At 40.3% G+C, this 16,765-nt stretch overlaps 1 protein-coding gene across 1 annotated transcript in view; it reads left to right on the top strand.

Annotated features, from left to right (window-relative positions):
* Positions 1-16,216, top strand: part of spg11 (SPG11 vesicle trafficking associated, spatacsin) — a 28,868-nt gene extending 12,652 nt beyond the window's left edge. Inside the window, exons 19-40 of the mRNA XM_032545560.1 lie at positions 858-1,013; positions 1,189-1,255; positions 1,717-1,879; positions 2,007-2,212; positions 2,301-2,409; positions 2,960-3,119; positions 5,046-5,324; positions 5,617-5,817; positions 6,303-6,410; positions 6,999-7,164; positions 8,057-8,271; positions 9,516-10,245; positions 10,326-10,471; positions 12,714-12,918; positions 13,002-13,139; positions 13,285-13,418; positions 14,294-14,413; positions 14,573-14,741; positions 14,824-14,900; positions 14,989-15,144; positions 15,428-15,579; positions 15,691-16,216. Of these exons, the coding sequence (XP_032401451.1) occupies positions 858-1,013; positions 1,189-1,255; positions 1,717-1,879; positions 2,007-2,212; positions 2,301-2,409; positions 2,960-3,119; positions 5,046-5,324; positions 5,617-5,817; positions 6,303-6,410; positions 6,999-7,164; positions 8,057-8,271; positions 9,516-10,245; positions 10,326-10,471; positions 12,714-12,918; positions 13,002-13,139; positions 13,285-13,418; positions 14,294-14,413; positions 14,573-14,741; positions 14,824-14,900; positions 14,989-15,144; positions 15,428-15,579; positions 15,691-15,877 (4,044 nt within the window). The 3' untranslated portion in view covers positions 15,878-16,216. The remainder of the gene's footprint in view (positions 1-857; positions 1,014-1,188; positions 1,256-1,716; positions 1,880-2,006; positions 2,213-2,300; positions 2,410-2,959; positions 3,120-5,045; positions 5,325-5,616; positions 5,818-6,302; positions 6,411-6,998; positions 7,165-8,056; positions 8,272-9,515; positions 10,246-10,325; positions 10,472-12,713; positions 12,919-13,001; positions 13,140-13,284; positions 13,419-14,293; positions 14,414-14,572; positions 14,742-14,823; positions 14,901-14,988; positions 15,145-15,427; positions 15,580-15,690) is intronic.
* The last annotated feature ends 549 nt before the right edge of the window (positions 16,217-16,765 follow it).

Genomic DNA, 16,765 nt, shown 5'->3' with positions numbered 1-16,765 from the left:
TAATGCAATATAAACACCATGTTATATATGGTGTATATATTAATATACACACCACTGCAGGAAAATGAATAGTTGTAATAACATGTTTATTTCATAAGGGCCTTTCAGATCACTCACATTAGGGACAGTGGCGCCGGTTGCAGTTTTCTGGCTGATCCCCGATATTTAAAAAAGCCTGGCCTGCCGACTCTGATTTTAGCTGATACAGATTTTTTAGTTTGAAATGTTGCTATATATGGCAAGAAAGTTGCTAACAGTGGAGTGATCGATATTAACTGCAAACATGCAGACATGACTTGGTCTATGGAGTCAAACCTCAGTCACAGCAAAGCAAAAGGGCACAGCGGTTGGTTTTTAGACCTTTGCTGAGGTTGAAAAAATCGGCTTCACATGTACAGGTAGGTATCAGTGCACTGCTAATTTCAGCATCTTCCATCAACAAAGATGCAATCATTTTGTGGCTGACTATAAAAACTAAAACACAAATACAAACCTGCTTACGTAAAAGAACATGGGCTTGTAATACAAATGAAATATTCTTCACTGTGTGTGTTCCAACATATGAATGTTCTGAAGTCTTTTGTCCTTAAAGACAGACATCGAGTGTAATCTAAAATCCTGCTGACAGTAAGTTGTTTTCTGGCCCTTTGTGCCATGTTCTGTTTATTTGTTTGTTATAATTTTGCTTTGATCAATTTACGTTAACAAGGTGGGCTGCCTTTCTGTCGTCTTTCTGTCGTCTGCCCCAATTGTCAGCTTCAGTCAATTGTTTTTTTAATAACTTTTTTTTTTTTAATAGTAGACACATTATCTGCTAAATATTTTACCACTGAACAGAACTGTGCTGTTATGCATAGGTGGTGGCTCAGGGACAGAGTTCAACAGGTTTGGAGGGGACTGTTGACCCCCAGCTCCTGAAGATGGCACTGGCCCCTCATTACAAGCTGAGAGCCGCCCTCTTCCCATCTGGGAATGGCTCATCCACTGACATCTCCATTTATCACCTTCTCCAGGTACACACACAACCCTTAATGAAATAAAAATGGCTGAAGTCATCTATAGGAGATGCAACGTTTACCAAAGAAATATAGTTTGTGGAACAGTTAAAATGCCATGTGATGTCACATTGTAAAAGCTGATTATCTCTTAATGCGTAACATAGTAATCCTTAATGGTGTTCTATCCTAGTCGCTTCACCCTCTTGACCCATCCAGGCTCTTTAGTTGGCAGACTGCAAACCCTCTGAACTGCACTGGTAAGAAGATCGTTTTTTGAGATCTGTTATAGGCACATGTAAAAAAAAAAAATGAAGATGTTCAATATATTTGTTAATGTCAGACACTGAACCTGTTTTAGGCCTTTATTTTTTATTTTTTATTTGAGTTGCTGCTTTATATCTGGATGATTAATACTTACCAAACTGACACAACTAGCCAAATACTTCAAATGATTTTATTATTATTACTGTCATCATCATGTAAACTCGTATCTTACAGAATATACATTCACAAAATGTTCTCATAAAAAAAGATTTATTAGAAAACAATTAGATAATCAGCCGATATCAGCTCGTTTCGCCGTTTGCTGCATGTTTGCACCTGTCAGCCGCCGTAGTCTTCTGTTACGGTTTCTCACAGGTTTTTCTAAGATTATTAAATGGAGCCAAACTATCCATTTAATACAGAGTGAAACTGATCATTTACTTATGTTCTGCAGAAACATCCGAACTGCCTCATTTTTCTAGCTCTCATCTGGTTGATAAGTTCGCTATAGTAGAAAACCTGGACTTTCTTTACTACATCCATCATGGTCGACCATCTTTTGCATATGGAAACTTTCTCATCCAGCAGCTGGGGGTCTGCAGTGATGTGCAGTTGCTGTAAGTACCTCTGACGTCAGCTTTTATTATCAGTTTAATGAGATGGTTACTAGAGCAGGTAAGATGGCATCCATGTTTCTGACAAGCTGCATATTTCCTTAGTTGTGTTTGCATGCTTGTGTTTCAGGCTCCAGACGGTCTGGCTGCAGGTGTACAGATTGGCTCTGAAGTGTTTCAACAAGCCGTCTGTGACATCGTCTGCTGTGTGTTTCTGTGAGCTGCTGGGAATCTGCAGCCTGAAGCTAAGAGTCAACATCAGAGCCATGAACACCATCCTTCAGCACTGGAACCAACTGGACAGGCACACACCAACGCAGAATCTGCGAGCATTAAGTAAACAGCACTAAGACATAGGCCAGTCCAACACAGCATCTCTACGGTCCAATTGAACACAGTAAACTCCTTTACGGTTCCGTTTCAGTGTCTAAAGCAGGAAAGCTGGTGAATGGAGAGCCGGGAGCTGCAGCAGAGCTGCTTTGTTACCTGGAGGCTGCAGTGGCAGACAGTCTGGAGCAGAGGGGGATCAGCAGGTTAGCCTACCTGCTAACACATTTGCAATTTACAATCTACTGCCCTTTATCATCCAGTAGCATTGTCCATGTGGATAATGCATTGAATTGAATAATTAACTTCTGAAGTACCTACTGTCACTGCTGTACAAAGCAATCTGTTCTCCTCTTAAAAAAAACTGACTTTTTAAGAAGTTGAATACATTTTCATGTCTCATATAATGTTGTATTTATTTGGAAGAGTAATTTTAACTGACTTGAGATAATATTCATTTATTAATTCTAAAATGTCAGTTTTACATGCATATTTCCTTCCAAATGTCTTTTTATTTATTATTAGCAACATATTGATATTGACAGACAGACAGACTGTCTGGTCTGGACTGGCCAACAGAATCCCACACCTTCTCGTTTTACTGTCCCACAGTAGTGCCAGCCAGACAACCCTGATGTGATGTCATGAAAAATGAAACTACTTACAGTTGACTATTAGCACTATTAGTCTGACAGATGTAATTCTGAGGTCTTATGTTCAGAAGTTCTTTCTAAGTATTGTGTTTTGTTTTCTCAGGTCGTCGTTCGAGGCGGCTCAGGAGTGGGCCTTACCTGTTCAGTTCTGTCAGCTCCACAGTCTGGAGCTCAGTCTGATTTATCCCAGCCACTGTGCCGAGGACAGACAATTTGTACACTTTTTATTGTTTGTCCAACTGCACAGTTTCCCACCCCAGCAGGTGAGCACACACAGGACACACTCCATCTTTTTAAGAAATGTTAGTTTATGTGAACAATATAATTTGTGCCTATTTTTTTTATTTATTTGATCAAACCTTTATTTAACTAGATTAGTTCCATTGAGATCAGAGGTATCTTTTACAAGAGAGACCTGGCCAACAGCAGCAATATAATTACCAAGATTAAAAAAAAAAGCAACACACATTAAAACTTGCTCTAAAACACTTGCAGACAATGACACAGTCAAAAAAATTGTCTGGTGTTTTTCAACTCTTTTAGGGTCATTTTGATCAGCTGAATCCAAAAATCACATCAGGTCAACTTTCTGAACTATGGAGCAACATAAGGATCAAAATGCATGACTTGTTCTCTCATCTGAGAATCTGGGATAAATGAGTGATGAGCAGGAGGAGAAATTCCATCAGGACAGAAAAGAGATGGAGCTTTTTACACAATGAAGATGTAATGTTCAAATTACATGTACTTACCCTTATTAGTGTTTATTATTCAATGTACAGAAATCCAAGTCTGTAACATTTCATTAATACACTCTGTTAGAAAACAAGTTTTTTTTTCCCTAAAAAAATAAATATTACAGAAATGAACTGATGATGTGACAAAAATGTCATCAATTTAGTCAGAAGATCAGATTTCTCTGAAGCAAATTAGAAAGAAAAAAAACCTGATTGAGAAAAATGGATGTCATTTTTGGATTCAGCAGCGCAAAATAATCCTAATTCAGTTGAAGAAACATAGACAACATCCAAAAAACATTTTTTGTAACCCAGTGTGATAATCTCCATGTTTTTAAAGCTATTCAATGTAACAAGGGTTTGAAGTTGAAGCTTTAATTGTAAGGAATCTAGGCATGAGATGGACAAAAATCTAGAAGCTTTTTTTTTTCCTACTTCACTTCACTTCACTTCACCCATTAGAGACAACAAGATGGAAACATCCCCAGATAAAAGATTGTCCCTCCTGTGTTTCCTTGTTAACACAGGATAGATAAGGAGTAATACCCTAGCTACTTTGCAGCTGATGTTAATGCAAATGAGTAAAAATTTAGCTGGATCTAAATGTCTGTTTTTCCTGCTTAAGTTGTTACCAGTTCATCAGACTATAAACTACTGGCTTTGTAGTGGTGTGTTTTTGGCAGGGCAGCCAAAATAGTAACACAATAGCACCGGTTTTCTCATGGCAGTACAGCAGAATTCAGTAAGAGCCTTAACAATGTATAAAGTGCTCTGAACTTCTAATAGTGTCCTTTAAATAAAAAAGCATCTTGCAGCATCCATTCTGCTCAGGCTTCATACTGTAACTTATCCCTGTCGATAAGTGTGCTTTTGAGAGTAATACAATTCTGAAGAACATTCCAACTGCTTATTCTACTAATTGTTATTAGTAGAATAATTATTAGTAGAATAATAATTATTAACTTATGCTTATTCTACTAATAATTTTTAGTAGAATAAGCATCATTTTTTTTATGTTGGAGTTAAATTTATAGCTCTGAATTTGCAAACATTGATATAAAATTTTTATTTCATTTTATACCTATATAACAAGAGTAAGCTTAATTTCACTGATGAAATTATCAACTTTTTTTTTTCTCACCTGGCCAAATAGTTTGACACGTTGTGTACTTTCTCTTAAAAAAAAAAAAAATCAGGACCTTTATTTAAAAAAATAATCTTAACCAAATTGTTTTGCAAAATCCTCACTCATAGTAACACACACGTGTGTGGGGGCGTGTGTGTGTGTGTGTGGACGGGGGGAAAAAAATTCTTGAGATTTTCTATATCCCCAGTGATGGTAAACTTTGTTCTTTGTGCCTATGATTTTGTTTTTTCAATTCAATTCAAAATGAATTCAAAATGAATTCTACTGTCAAATCATCTATGAGTCTTTCAATTTTGTTTCCCCAGGTGAGGTCCCTGGTAGGTCTCTTTGACCCCGTCTTGCAGGCTCACCTAAGCCTTGCATTTCAAGACCTGCAGGTTCACAGTCAGAGAAGGAGCCGAGACCCTGAGGAACGGCTGGGCTTTCTGAGAACAGACGTGGCCCCTGGGGGCTCTGAACACGGCGGGGAGCTGTTCCAGCTGCTGCTGCAGAGCCAGGAGAAGCAAGTGTCATGGAGGTTTCTCCTACATGAGGCAATAGTTCGACACTGCCCGATGCTGGCAGTACTTGCTGCCTGTCTGCAGGTAAATGATCTAATTACATTGTACAATCCCTGTTTAGTTTTAGTATTCAGATTATTATCTGGCTAGAACAAACAACTACATGTCAAGTCAGGTTATATTTAAGTCGTTTCACTTGTTGCCGTAACGGCTGTATTATACTAACAGGAAATGCAGTGAGTTACTATAAACTGTGCCTATCTGTGTCTCCATCAGTTTGGCACATTTTGTGTTATGAAGAAGATAATACCTGGTCCTACACAGAATCTTAATTCTGATCTAGCTGTTGGTTCTTTTCTTCCCATGTAACTGACAGGGAACAGATCTGCTGTCATGTCTGTGTGTGTGGATGCTGACCTCTGTCGTTGACGCAACAACAGAAGAGGCCACTTCACACCTCGCCGAAGCCCCCCAGGACCATGAATGGACCCTCCATGACCTGTCAATCATCTGGAAGACGTTGCTGTCGCAGGGTCACATCCGGGTCCTCCTGCGAGGATTTGAGCTTTTTCAGCAGGTAACACACTGCAAAAACCAAATCTTACCAAGTATTTTTAGTCTCGCTTTTAGTGCAAATTTCTTATTACTCTTGAAATAAGTGAAAACTACCTTACAGTGTCTGTACAGCAAAATATAGAAGTTTGTTTTAAGTAAATAATTCCTTAATATTGTTGTAAAGAATACTTGTTCTATTAGCAGATAAATGTACTTATAGGACAATTTCCCTGTGTTACAAGTGAAATAACCTGCCAATTTTCACCAATGTTAAGGAATTATTTACTTAAAACAAGCTCCGATATCTTGCTGATAAGTTACTTTTAAATTAGTTTTCTCTTAATTCAAGTGTACTAAGATATTTGCATTAGAAACTAGAGAAAAAATACTTGGTAAGATTGTGTGTTTTTGCAGTGTATATCCCAGATTCATAGTGATCTTCATTCTAGCAAAGAAAAGCACTCCCAAACAATCAGTACCATCAATAACAAACACTTTTTTTCTCAGGACTGCCCCCTGGTGTTGGTTCTGAGAATGTTCGAGTTGTGTTGCGATTACAGAAAATTCGCTGAGGCCAAGACGAAGTTGTTGGACTTTCAGAGGGCACTTATTACTGTGAGTCGGACTATTGACTACATTTTACATGCTATGTAAGAAAAAAATTCTTTCCAGTTTTAAAAATCTTTCTCTTTCTGCTCAGAACAATATGTTGATATTAGATGTGGCTTTATAATAACGAATGTCTTTAAGAGTGACCACTGCAGGCAATGACTTGGACTGTGGGTCATATCACAACCAAATGAACATAAAGTTCAGGGTGGGAAAAGCCGTCTGTTCTTCCTGTGTTTTTAGTTCTCTGCCAAGGTACTAAAATGATGCATTTGTTTCATGGGGTATTTTGAAATGGCTTTGACTTCATGTGCATTTCAAGTTGGGATTTTTGATAAATACTGAAGGCTAAATACCACAAATTGTTATCCATGAGTGTTAAAGGTTATAGTTGAATCTCAGTATATGATATTGCATCTGCAGTTCTTGCATCTGTCATGTTTTGGGGATTTTTTTTGAATGGGTCAGCGTCCCTCTATGGCATGTAGAACAGTACTGTGGTAGTCAAGAGAGAGCAAAGGGAGCGGGAGGTGGGTGAAAATGAAATGAGCTAAAAGAAGAGAGACTGACACTGACCTGTTTCCTTTGGTGTAGCTCAGAAACGGTGGCCCTGCCGCTGCAGGCAGCCTTCCACTGCAGTGGGTGGAGAGCCAGGCCTCAGCGCTGCTCCTCACCATGCTGCTGCGCTGCTCCTCCCAGTACGACCTTCACCAGCTGCTGCAGCTCCTGGCTGATGTGGACAAACTTCTCAAATCCAACGGTGAGATGTTCAGGGCTTGTTGCCTCGCAAAGTGATCACAGCGTACATCTCTTACTGACGGGATCAGCTCAGAAGATGCTGTTTTAATTAGTTTTTATCATTTATGGCCAGGGCTTGAATGAAAGAGAAGTTTGCACTGGATTTCCTCTCCTTTTTGCTTCACCTCCTTCACATCATCAAACTGTTTCTTTGTTCAACAATGTTCCAGAGAGCATGTTTTCATGCTAGGAGAATCTTACTTTTATTCAGAATCATCACAATTAACAAAAATAAAGGCTCATAAACATCAGTGGGACCATAAGTATCCATACATAGAAAAAATAAACATTTTATTTTGGAAAACCGTTTTTATTTTTGTGGAACTCTGTCTAATCGCTGCACGTCTTGGACCACTTTATGGTTTATGATCTGCAACATTTCCGGTTTTCTGAAACTTGCAAATAAGTTTTGCCACAGTGTCGTGTGCCAGGCTCCTTCCATGTTTTCTGTTAATCCATGCGACTGCTTCCCGATCCAGCCGTTAGTATGATTTCAATTCTTTGCTCTTTTGTCAAACGCATCTTCTTGGGTGTCTGAAATATAAAAGAAATATACATTTTACATTTTCCTATGTATGGAAACTTTTGGCCCCCCCTGTATATGTTATTACTGTGATTTGTCTCACGTGGTGAGTTTTCTAGATTTAGAATGATCCTTAAGTTATCACAGGACAGTCTGCTCAAATAACTTTTGGAAGCTAAGGATACCAAACCCAGGCTTGAATAAGAAACTTTAAACGTATTCAGAAAATACCGACGAACAAAACTTTGAAATTATATCTTCTGAGCATGTGTGGGGGTGTGTAGGCGTGTGTGTGTGTGTGTGTGTGTGTAACTCCTGTTTGTGTCTCCAGGTCCAGACTTAAGGAAATTGAGCCAGCTGAGTCAGCTGCTGCAAGGATCAGGTGTGACTCTGTCCCAGAGCCTGCTGCAGTGCATTCCCCCCTCCGTCCAGCAGGAGGAGTTTCAGCTGATAGTGGATGCTTTGCAAACTGGAGGACACTACAGCCAGGCCAGACAGGTGGCAGTGCTGGCTGGTCTGCCTGTCCACCGCCTCCTCATGAGCCAGGTCTGAACCATCGGGTCACACAAGGTTTAGCCTTATGTTTTAGTTTCTAGAGTTATGTTTCAAAAGAATGGACCAAAATTGGACCCAGAGAGGAAAGTCAAACAGTCTGACTTTTAATACTAAAGATATTGCAGAACACTTTACACTGTGAGCTACAGTATCTCTACCAGTCTCTTAATACAAATTGCACATTTCTTTTAGTAACTCTACACCTAGTTAGTGCAAATTGATCCTTGTCTACATAATAAATTCAGTTTTTTGGCTTTCAAATATCAAGTTGCTTTTCCTCCTCACAAGGACAGCTTCCTATTCTACTCAATAGAAAACTTGCTATCTAATTTCTCCCAGTCTCTTCTTCTAGGACCCTTTCTGTCTGATAGCTTATCCATGAGAACGTTTTCATGCTCACATGCAACTTTATGTTTTACGCTACAGCGCATGTTTTAAAGAAGATGTACTTATTAAATAATCAAAGAAATCATATGAACATCATTCATTCTCACTTCCAGTGGGTTAAAAATGTTCCAGATTTTACAATTGCTTCCCTTACGACAGCTTGTCCTAACTACGGTGGCCCACAGGTGCAAACATGCAGTAAAAAGGCAAGACGATCTACCAACACATGTAAAAAACAAAAGGCAAATGCAGCAGCGAAGCAATGCAAACAAAAGCAATGCTGCAATATCAGAAAATGGAAGCAAAAACTTTCAGTCAACAAAATTAATGCAAACAAAAAAAGGCATCAATGTTAAATAAAACACTGCAATCACAGGAAAAAGGAGCAAGAGGGAAATAACAAAACTACAAACTCGATCCACAAAACAGAATGCTCCAGACCACTAGGGGGAGTCGAGCAAATCTTATCACACTGTGTAGAAACTCGTTTGTGTCCAAAGCGTCATAGAATTAATTTGATGCTTTCATAAATAAAGCCTTATACTCTGACTTTGTTTTCTATATGAAGCTAAAGTTTGCTTCTCTTTGTCGTTTCTGATTCAGTAAAGGGCTAAAGGGCTAGTCCACCCAGTTTTACACAACCAGAGTGTCTGCTCTGGATTAAAAACTACAATTCTGAGACCCTGTAACTGCGACTAGAATATTCTGGCAGCTATTCATACCTTGTAGCTTTTTGTGGGGGATGACTGTATTTAGAGTTTTGACAATATAACTTGAGAATGGATGGACTTGTTAGTGACAAAAAAAAAAGCTAAATGCATTGTGTTCTATATCTGCCTTCCTTGCAGCTGCTTCAGGAAGTAAACGTCCACAAGAGCAAGTGGCGGTGGAGACGTTTGGAGACCCGAGTGGCCTTCTGGAACAAGTGCCACAGGCGACTGGAAGCTGACAGCACTGACCCAGAGTCGGCCGGGCAGTTCTTTCTATCTCAGTCTGAGGCTGCCGCCGGCCCTGATGGTGACCAGGCTCAGACAAATGTTCTGGACATCCAGGAGTGCTGCTTGCTGCTCCAGCTCACGGCTCACTGGCTTTCCTTGCAAACTCCTGTTCCTGTAGATGAGCTGCAGAGGCTGGAGAAAAAGCTGTGGTTCTGTCAGGTCCAGAAGCACATTCTCACAACTACAGTAGAGGAAAAGAGCATGTTCAACCTGCTGCCACCGGCAATCACGTCTGAAACCAACGAATATGAGATGTTCATGAAGGAGTTTTCGTTCTCTAACGTCGCAGACCTGAATATGGAGAAGTACCTGAGTCTGGAGGGATTCCCAGAAAAGCCTGAGGAGTTGGAGGCAGAATCAGATTTAAGTTCTGAAGAGAGAAGTGTTTTGGCAATACTTATTGACCAGTTACTAGATAAGGGTAGTATACATGAAGCCAGTCGTGTTTGCCGCTATTTCAGCATGCACAGTCCAGATGTATGGTTGGTTCTGTGCTGCCATGCTCTGGCATGTGGATTCTTGGTACCGGAACCACAAGAGCAGACCTCAGAACCCGCAGAAACAAAGGCTCTAACCCAGTGTATGTTCTTCTTTAACATCTTCTCTAAAATCCTTTCCTTCATTGGTCCTTTATGTAATTTCCTTCTCTTGCCCATCCAGCCCCCTCTCTCAGCATTCTGTCCTCATTTGTGATGGTGCCCCTCCACGAAGACGCCGTCACTGTCCAGATCCAGAAGCGGGTGGAGCAGTGTCGCCATGGAAGCAGCTACTGCAAACAAGTCCTCAGTCTCTACCAACTCTCCAAGGTCTGCACCCTTTCATCAGTACAAACTTACACATTTCTATGTTGCTGTGGCGTTTTTCTTCATTTTCTGTCATTTCTGCTTCTGTTAAACTGCCTCGAAGCAGCTGTGGTACTGATAGGTATTTTTCCTTTCGAACCTATATAAAATAAAGAACCACAGACAACGTATTATGAATTTTATAGCCAAGCTTTTGCAAAAGGAGAAAACACAGAGAACTGGTCCTCTGACCAGTTCACCATGTGTTCTGAAACTCTGCAGTAGAGCTTGTCTTTTTATTAACACAAAACAAAAGCAAAGGGGGCTGGTGCTGACAAGATTAGGAGCCCCCGAAACGAACACAATCAAACACAGTTTTACGACTAAGGAATTTCTACCTAGGGGACAGTCAGGAAAAACAACAGAGGTCGTAAAGCTTCTAACCCAAACAACTAACAACCCAGGTCCAGATGTGATATCTGATCAAAGGTCTGAGCCCGGTTCAAATCTCGGTCAATACTGTCAAGAAAACAAAATACGACTGTTCACAGGTATTTACTAAATTAGGGGGTGTTCTTGCAAAAGGGCTGAGAAACTCAGTGTTATCTATTTCTCGTAAAGTTGAACAGACAGTAGTGACCTCCAGGTCATTTAAAGAAGAGAACACTTTAAACAGAAAATCACAAAGATCTATAGACTGAATGTGAACTAAAGTAAGAATAAAATGATAATACCAAAAAATCTCTAACAGGTACCACGTAGCTAACCACCATCAGAGTGTGGATGGGTGAATGACTGAATGTTGTGTTTGGCATCCTCTGGATTATATAAAGTGCTGTACAAGTACAGACTATATTTACCATAACCTTTCAGCAGCTGGTCAGCACTTATTTTCTCCTCAACTTGGTTGTTTGTTGCTCCGTCTTGCTGCTATACATGTACATTCCTGGAATTTACTTACAAGCTCCAAACTCTGATCGAAACATGTAACTGATCAACCGAGGCTCCTGGAAATCTTGGAATTTTCATAGAAACAATTCGAACAAAGGGAACTGTGAGAAGATGGCAACAGGAAGCTGGAGGAGCCCTGCAAGGTTGTTTTGAGGTTACTGATTGGAATGCTCTGTGCCAGCCACATTGAGAGGACGCCAGTGTCATGACTGTGTCCAACTGTATAAATCTGTGTGGACAACAACCACCCCTTCCAGAACAGCTCGCCTAACTCACCCTGGATCACCAACTTCATACTTTCAAGTCACAACTCAAAATACATCTGTTCAAGTTGGCCTTATCATTGTAATCTTTCATGTATTCATTTTTTATTCTACATTTGTTCTCATTTTTAGTGTATACTTTAGTGTATATATTGTTTTTTTTATTGTAAAGTGCCCTTGAGTGTCTTGAAAGGTGCTAGCAAATAAAAATCATCATCCATCATTCATCATCATTTTAAACAAGAAAAAAGGGAGACGAGGAATTATTGAGGAATATCTGGAAGCAGCTCAGAGTAAAAAAAAGAGAAAGTACAGGAGGAAATGTGTAGAATTATGCTTGACATGTTGTGATAACCTGTTCAAGCATGTTGCATGTTAAGATTTAATCAATGAAGTTATGCTTAAATGTTGTGGAGGTTGAGACAATTCATATACACAATGACCATCATGTCAAAAGCAATTGAACGTGTAGGAAAAAGCAGAGAATTGTACATAATTGCATGGATGGACAAAAACATTTGCAACTTGTTGGAAGAAATAAGAAACTCCTTTTTTTGTTGTGCACAAGTAACACCTGATTTGAAGATTGAACAAGTAGTTTTGAAAATTTCAATTCTGTTCTGAGAAAAGCACGAAAAGCGACTAAGAAAAACGGTAAGAACATTGTCTTAAAGGAGCGTATTGTATGTGATCTGATACATGAAACCCAACTAAAACTCATCCGTGTGTTCCAGCCTCCATTGTGTTCTGTGTAGAACATGGAACATGTCTCCTAGAGATTGTAGATTTTTCAAGATTTAACACAGATTCATAGGTTAAGGCATGCACTGAACATATTTACAAGGTTAACTTTTCGTTTTTCCAAAAGTGGAATTTCCAAAACAGATTTGTGCTGAGTGGGTTTTGCGTAAATTGACTTTACCAAAAGACTTCTGAACGTTACATCTTTTGTGGTTCATTACTGTATGTCACGGCTTTAATCGCAAAACACAGAGCAGCGTTGTTGGTTTTGTTCAATACAGTTTTTTTTTTTTTTCTGGTTGCTTCCTTAGGAACTGCAGTGCCCCTTCAGTCATATCAGCAGAGAGGAACCTCATTCTGTGTTAGAGAAGCTGCTGCTGTTGGTGCAACCAGATCGGTTCAGGATGGCCAAGACCTTCATCAAAACTCAGGGTCTTAGTGCTGACAGTGTGGCTGAGTTGGTCTCCAACGCTGTGGTTCAAGGCCTGCTGGCGGCAACCCAGGAGCTGCAGCCTGGTGAGAGCAGAGCTTACTCTTACATCAAATACTATTTGTCCCTTTGCCTTTTTCTCAGTTTATTCTGTGTATGTTTCGTCCAGGAGAAAGGCTGATTTTCAGACCATCAGAGGGGCAGGAGTCACTGCTGCAACTGATCAGACTGTGTGAAGATCCAAACATAGTGGGCCTCAAACTGCTGGAAAACCTTAACACTGTTCCACTGAGGGACCTGAACTCCAGTATGGAAAAAAAATCCTACAAACATAACTGAACTCAACTACTAAATATGATTTAGGTTAATTGCAATGGCCTTATTCGTATGCATCACCACACATGACTAAGTAAGCTACTTTTTCGCCTGTCCTCCTTGCTTGTCCTGTTTAGTTGTGGAGCTGCTGATTGTGGCTCACAGCTGCTTCAGTCTCACTTGCAACATGGAGGGAATTGTTCGAGTTCTCCAAGCTGCTCGTCATCTCAGCCACACCTACCTGGCTCCAGGAGAGCACTACAGCCTGCTGGTGAGCCCTCAGTGTTCGACTGCAAACGGAATTATTCACTCAATAATTCCTCACATCTCCTTCTCACAATGAGGATTTTGTAAAAAAAAAAAAAGAAACTATTTTTTCAGAGTTGAGACCTGTTCAGTGTGTGACTTGGAGGTGTCTCTGTAGCTGGTGACTTGTCCTTTTGTTTACTTGTTTCTTCTTGTTTCGATTGTGCTGGTATTGTTCTGTGGCTGGGAGCTTCAGGTGGAGTTGAGTCAGATTGCTCACTCTGAGCACACTGGCGCTGACTTTATAACCAAAATAAAATGCAGAGGGCTATAAATGTGTCTACTGTGCTGGATGATCAGCCAGAAATCTTTGTGCCATTAACATTTTTTTTTTAATGACAGAGCAACCTGCCCAGATATGTGGCTTTGGTTGACTGGATTTGGGGGCATTTATTTCAGCACATTATGTCAGCTCAAAAATTAGAACTATGAAAGGTTAAAGAAAGTAGTTGCCATGAGCACACATGGGAGAGAAATACACTTTTGTGTCAAATATAACATATGACATAGTTAAATATGTTGTAACTCATCCAAATGTCTTTACAGTTGTTCATGGCGATGGCGTTGTTCAGGCAGACTATTACAGCAGTTCTGAAGACGCCTCTGACTGAAGACCTTCTGTTGTTGTACAACAGTCTCATAACACAGATATTCAGGGTTGTTTGTAATTCTCTTGATTTGAACACAACTGTAGAACCAACTCTTGGGTCAAACTAAGGTTGAAGACATGCTGCTGAATCCCACTGAGCTGCTCACCGTTTCTGTGTGAAGCAACCGAAATAGACAGCAACTTCATCCGGTTGGTGTTTTTTTGTGTGTAATATATTTGTGTGTGTTCAGGTGCGTCTGCTGACGGGTATCGGCAGGTACAATGAGATGACGTACATCTTCGATTTGCTCCATCAGAACCATTGTTTTGAGATGCTACTGAGAAAGAAGGTGGACAGAGACATAGGACAGGTCTGACAGACGCACACACGAAGATTTAAATCCATACAATGAAATATTTTAACTTTTTTGAATTAGCAACTTCAATTTTTTAAGTCCAGTTTGTAATTCTATGAGCAGCCAGAGCAACATGTCAGCCCCATCATTCATTTATTCCCTTCTTTTTTGCAGAGCTCCAGTTTGAAGACTTCTCTGCTGGATTACATCAAACGCTGCCTCCCTGCTGACAGTGAGAAGCACAACATGGTGGCGCTGTGTTTCAGCATGAGAAGGGAAATTGGAGAAAACCATGAAATAGCCGCCAGGACACAGCTGAAGATGATTGAATCTCAGGACTGGGGTGAGCAGAGCAAAATCAAACGCTACAGATTACCTGCTGTGATTTCTGAACAAGTTTCACTCTCGTTGAACTTGCGATACAGTTGTGACTCCTGATCTTAAGAACTCATTGGTCAAAGTATTGGGTCTGCTAAAGGATGCTGCAGAAAGTTTCTCCAAGGTACTTCCACTTCCTTTTCTACACCTAAGAATAACTTCATGGTGCATGATAAACTGTCATTGTTTGCGGTTGTGCGTGTCCCTACCAGGACTCCTGTGTGCATCAGGCTGGTCGTTGTGTCCGTGCAGCCAAACTGATCACTCTTCAGCTCCACTTGTTGAACCAGGGATCCACCCTACGCATCATCAACCTAAAGCCTGCAGAGATGCACAGTGCCATCATGGCTCTGCCACAGTGTTACCAGGTGTGCAGCATCCCTCTGCTCTCTAAACCTGCTTTCTGCCATTCCTCCTTAAATTCCAATTAAACAGGTGGCTCTGAAAGCGTGGTCTACCTGATATGTAAAAGAGCTTAATTCTATATGTGAGAAGGTTTGATGGTGTTTGTGTGAGACATTGCGATCATAGTAGTGTTTGTGAGAGGGTTTGGTTGTCTTATGCAAGGGAATGGTTGTGTTTGTGTAGGCATGTAAGCACAATTGTAAGTTTTGGCCCATGGGGGCTCTCATACTGCTTCCTGTGTCTCAGGTGTTTGTTGTCGCGGAAGCGTACAGCTACAGTCCAGACTGGGCTGAGATCTTGTATCAGAAAGTGGTTCTGAAGGGACACTTTGTTTACCTCGAGGAGCTGAAATGCCACCGTCCTCTCACCTCCGCCCTATTTGAAGACATTTTCAGAAAGTAAGCCTTAGTGGGTTTTCTTCCCCAGCCTTTGCCAAAATACATGTCTAATTGTGGTTTTTGACATTATGTCTTCTGTTACGCTGAAGGTTGTTCTGTGTGTCATTCCAGGCTGGACAGTGTCCCCAGCAGCGTCTGTTCCAACGCGAAGCGTCTGCTCAGTCACTGTGATGATGTGTACACCCGCTACAGACTGGCCTACCAGCAGAATCTCTATGATGTCACCAAAACACTGCTGCAGGATAACAAGACCTCCTGCTACATGAATGACAGACTTGCCAGTAAAGCATTTATCTGACTGAGCAGTGTCATGTGACTGTCAGGACAGTCCAATCTACAGTCAGTGGTCTGTAAATACCCAATTAAATGATTTTGGTGTACAGCAATTGTTCATGTGTACAAAATATAGTTTTATGAAAAACATTAAAATGACTGAACTTTTCTAAGCTAAATGATGGAAGATTAACATTTAAGGATGGATCATTTCTGTGAGGATTTCAGTTTCTGTCTTTATTTATGTTACCATGATTAGAGCAGCAAATTGTGTTGGTCTGTGAAAAAGATCACAAAATGACTGTACATACTTTTTACAATTACTCATTGAGTTGTTGCACCTAATAAACAAAATACAGTAGTATGGTCTGTATTGTGGTGATCAAATAATACACATATGTCAATAGTGAAAGATTGTAGAAAGAAATGCAACCTATGTAAAAAAAAAAAGTGCTTTTAAAAATTTTAAATCTAAGGTCAAACTGTTGTGTTCATTTTCTAATTTAGCACATTCTCATAGACCATCACCATGTCACAGCAGCACGTACACAGGTGTTATTGACATTGCTAAGACAGTCCTAGCTTTGCTTGTTTCTGACTGGGAGAGGTATGTTTGAATTCTGCAAATGGCAGTAGGACCACTTGGAACAAAAAATTAAGCTTCTCTGGTTCATCATTATACTGTCAGGAAGATGTAGTGAAACCTTTAATATGGAAAAAATACATATTTATAAAAGTATACAAAGGCACACCATCATTAGTGTCTCACAGCACACTCTAATAAACCATGCCCATCATTTGTGCCTCCATCAGACCTCACAGCTGTAGGGGGCGCTGTCTTACAGTAGGAATCCAAGTAGGAACCCCCACAGGATCCTCTGGGATCCAGTCTCCTTTTGCTCCTGTTCAGACC

This window comes from Xiphophorus hellerii, chromosome 2, assembly GCF_003331165.1.
Source record: "Xiphophorus hellerii strain 12219 chromosome 2, Xiphophorus_hellerii-4.1, whole genome shotgun sequence".
In the NCBI taxonomy this organism is placed as follows: Eukaryota; Metazoa; Chordata; class Actinopteri; order Cyprinodontiformes; family Poeciliidae; genus Xiphophorus; species Xiphophorus hellerii.
This window is presented reverse-complemented; position numbering and strand designations above follow the sequence as displayed.